Genomic DNA, 4,225 nt, shown 5'->3' on the forward strand with positions numbered 1-4,225 from the left:
ATGCAAGGTCCAGAGTGCTCTTTTTTCCATGAAGTATGTTCATTTGCCCTGTGTCTAACCAACTTGGCTTGTGATAACCCTCGCACGCACACGAGGGATGGAAGAGCGTAAAAGAGAAATTTAGTGAGTGCTTTTCTTATGTCCCATAAGATTCTTAGGTTAACTCGGATCTCCTTGGTAAATGAGGATGGAAGTTTTTAAGTGTACAATGTCTACGCCACGATTGGTGGTCCACCATGGAATAAGCATTCTTGAGATTGCTATCAAATACTTTTCTCATGTAAATACCAAAACACAGAATGGGTAGATGCGTTTCTTCTGCTGGTTGTGAGTGCATCACCTGCGAAGGCTACGAGTCTATAAGCTGTTAATTGCACACAAGCACGAGTATCATACTCTTTGTGCTGGGCGGTGGAGAACGAGAGAGAGAGAGAGAGCCAGAGAGAGAGAGAGAGAGAGAGAGGGGGGGGGGGGGAAAGAAGCAGCCGTAGGTAGGTAGCCGAGTCGCTGTGGTATCAAATCAAACAGTACGATATCAGGAGTTGCCCACGACAAGTAAAGGCACAGAAGACGGCTTCCGTCGTGGCCGCAGCAGCAGCACCATCATCATCATCAGCCATGCCCTCCGCGCCCTCGTCTGTTTCCCCCTCCTGCCTTAGCCTGAGCCTCACCAAATGGAGAGACAAGCAGCTCCACTCCTTCTTCCGATCTTGCGGCCTCGAGCAGCAGAGCTTTCATGTGGACCCCGAAACCCTTATCTCCATCTGGAGGCCCTCCAAGGACGTGCTCGATCGCAGGAAACCCGCTCTAGTCCTCATCCAGGGTTTCGGCACAAGCCCCCTGTGGCAGTGGCACCAACAGGTGAAGCCCCTGCACAAGCATTTCCGTCTCTTCTTCCCCGACCTCATCTTCTTCGGCAGCTCCCACACCTCCGCTCGCCATCGCTCTGAGGTCTTTCAGGCTACCATGATCGCCAAGGCCTTGGAGATTCTGCAAGTGGCTGAATACAATGTGGTGGGCACGAGCTATGGCGGGTTCGTGGCGTACCGGCTCGCGCATCTCTTCCCAGAGCGCATCAGTAAGGTCGTCATCGCAAACTCAGGGGTTTGCAAGACTTCTGAAGATGATAAAGGCCTCCTTGCAAGGGCCTCTGTGGACTCCATCCCCAACCTTCTCTTACCGCTGTCGCCACCGACACTCCGGACTCTCATGAGCCTCTCCTTCCTGAGGCCACCCCCCTTTTTACCCTCCTTTTTACTCAACGATGTCATTCAGGTGAGTTCTTTGCATGCTCTTGCTTGATCCTGTCAGTCTGCATCAGTTGGCTGTGGAGTCTGGGCAAACTCTTAATTTGGAATCAAGCAGTTTCTTTTACTTCCTTTGCTTTTGAGTGTTTAGATGTTGTACTGTATTTATGTTTGTCAAGTTAAGTGATCTTGGGTTACCTATGATCAATGACTGGTGTAAGGGCACTTGTTGATGCTTGAGTTCTGCATTCTTCGCCTTGGGATTTTGATGGTCTCCCAGAAGCTTGTTTGCACATTTTGTGATGGTGCTCTATCCCCTGTTGGCATCTTGCAAGTGTTCATCGTTCATTATTGGGTACAGTCTGTAACTATGTCGCTCTTAATCATCGGACACTTGAGATGCCACTTGTTATTGTTTCATGTTTGTTTCAATATTGACCCAAGCAGTTTATTGCAGTCATGCTATGCTCTCAAACAGACAATTGTCTTGGCAGTACTTCTATGTAGAGAATCGAGAAGAACGCGTCGAGCTTCTGCATGGGCTTGCTTTAGGGTCTGAAGGCGCTGAATCTCTGCCTGGCCTTTCACAGGTGAGACTGGATGACTATATTGCCAGGCATTGGATAAGTTTGATTTCGATATCACAAGTTGTCTATTCACACAAGCTATGCTCTGGCAGAATGTTCTTATCATATGGGGAGATCATGATGGGATCTTTCCCATCCATTTGGCTTATCGTCTTCAAGAGTAAGCACCATGATTATCCAGGAAATAGTTGCTGGTTGCCTTCAATCTAACAGGGGGCATGGCTGCTTTTGGGCAGGCATTTGGGTAAGAATGCAGAGCTTGTGATTGTTGAGAACTCAGCCCACTGTGTACAGTTGGAGAAACCAGATGAATTCAATAGACTGGTGCAGAGCTTTCTGCTTGGGAGTGAATCATGAGTTTCAAAGTGGTGCCCCTGCAGGGCACAGAGTGAGTCATCTGCCTAAACAATATTCACATACTACATTAAGCTCACCATCAGTCTTGAAGGAAAGCATCATTTAAGCCATTTTTGATGTGATTGAGAACGTTTTCCTTGTTTTACAGGTGAATATTCATATGCATGATACATGCATTTGAGCAAATGCAATTACATCTTATGCACCGACCCAGATAAAGAGACATGAGTCAGGGGTACTCATGATCATATAAAGCCAAATTGGCATTGCAAGGACCGTTTTTACATAGGCACAAGCTGGCAAGGCATTGATGTTACAGAATGCCAAGCTTGCACTTGATGTGATGCGTTCTTTTATTATTGATGTTAGGAAAGGCAAGGTGTCAGCGTTAGCTCTGGAAAGGGCCTAAGAGCTAAAGGCCTAGTACGCTTTTGCCCTGTTATTATGGGGTCGCTTGAGAGCCCACAGCTTTGAAAAAATCTGCATAAGACATAGAGAGCTTAAACTATGGCCTATATGTTTTAGATGTGACGTTTTTGTGCAGGCAGCTAGCATTATCAAGAGGGAGATGGAGATGGAGGTGGAGATATTGGTGGACTTGGGCTCCACTTTTACTGTGGAAAGGATCTTATTTTCCATCGTACATTTAACGTGTGGGCTCTCATGGGACTAACCTTAAACGTTAGGAATGTTTCTATATTGAGTTCATACAGTAACTGTAAAACTATTACTAGCTAACTATTGTAGTTAGCAAATGTGTTAAAAGGGTTCCGACAATGACATTGTAGTTTAATTCTATCATATCCAAAGACTTTGTTTAAAAAATGAGTAGACAAATTTATTTAAGGAGAGATTATTCTTGTCAAGTAACAATAGTCATCTCTTTCTCTCTCTCTCTCACACACGCACACACACACCCCCACACATTTTATAGTTATATTATAAACAAAACAGTTTTCTACTAGTGAGATTCTTTGATACAAAGAACACTGCATCTCAATTTACTATGATTGGTCTTTGCTAGAGTTTTTATCAATTTTGTGTGTGCTCTACTTTTTGGTGGTCCTCTTGATATAATCTAATAGTTGTCTATCTCACCTTTGTTAGTATAGTTATATAACATCTCTTTGATTGAAAGTTTTGTTGCTCAATATATTTGACCAACATTTTAAGTTTGAGTTTTGAGTCATTGGATGTTAGCCTATGTGGTAAACTTTTCAGCTCAATTTTTTACATAATTACCCATGTGCCTTATCATGTGTTTTGCTAATACATCTTTCAAAATAGTAGCCAAGAATAGCAAGATCTCTTAATTCTATGAAAAATTGGCTAGTGAAAAGTTTTCATGCTCAACTTCCTTAGCAACAATTCCTGTTAATACGTCTTTAAAAATAGTAGCTAAGAATAGCAAGATCTCTTAATTCTATGAAAAATTGACTAGCGAAAAGTTTTCATGCTCAACTTGGTAGCAATTCATCATATAAGGGCAAGATATGAGAGAGAGAGAGAAAGAGAGAGAGAGAGAGAGAGAGAGAGAGAGAGCATATTATAATTCTATGAAAAATTGACTAGCGAAAAGTTTTCATGCTCAACTTGGTAGCAATTCATCATATAAGGGCAAGATATGAGAGAGAGAGAGAGAGAGAGAGAGAGAGAGAGAGAGAGAGAGAGAGAGAGAGAGCATATTATAAAGGAGGTGGATAAGTCGTGTTTTGAGGTGTCGCGCTTGCATAAAGAACACTTTGTTTGCAGACGAGTTAAGAGTCTATATGTAGGTATATCGTGCATGTATATATGTGCTCATTTGCACTCATGAAGAATGCATATTTGAATAGTTTAACCTACTAAAGCAACAATATATTATATTAAAGCAATAAAGGCAAATGTGTATGCATATAGTATGCATGCATATAAATAAAAGAAAACAATGCCTCGCTACACATAAAATCAATCCTATGATTTTTGCAAAGGTTTTTCATTGTGCCACATGACTTAGTTGCTAGTGCATTGGTGAGGTTGCCACATTTGATCCTA

At 42.7% G+C, this 4,225-nt stretch overlaps 1 protein-coding gene across 2 annotated transcripts; it reads left to right on the top strand.

Annotated features, from left to right (window-relative positions):
- Positions 1–283: 283 nt before the first annotated feature.
- Positions 284–3,054, top strand: LOC148017402 (uncharacterized). 2 transcript variants are annotated; one of them, XM_087662872.1, is made up of 5 exons: positions 289–1,275; positions 1,742–1,837; positions 1,927–1,994; positions 2,071–2,222; positions 2,340–3,054. In XM_087662872.1, exons 1-4 carry the CDS (start codon positions 619–621, stop codon positions 2,189–2,191), a joined length of 942 nt encoding a protein of 313 aa, XP_087518998.1. In that variant the 5' UTR covers positions 289–618; the 3' UTR covers positions 2,192–2,222; positions 2,340–3,054. The 2 variants fall into 2 exon arrangements, 1 of the variants encoding a protein (XP_087518998.1); XR_015687869.1 differs by lacking the exon at positions 2,340–3,054 and having other exon boundaries at positions 284–1,275; positions 1,705–1,837; positions 2,071–2,141.
- Positions 3,055–4,225: the final 1,171 nt, after the last annotated feature.

Source organism: Lygodium microphyllum, chromosome 22 (assembly GCF_053477565.2).
Source record: "Lygodium microphyllum isolate KBCC chromosome 22, Lygodium_microphyllum_v1.1.10, whole genome shotgun sequence".
Classification (NCBI taxonomy): Eukaryota; Viridiplantae; Streptophyta; class Polypodiopsida; order Schizaeales; family Lygodiaceae; genus Lygodium; species Lygodium microphyllum.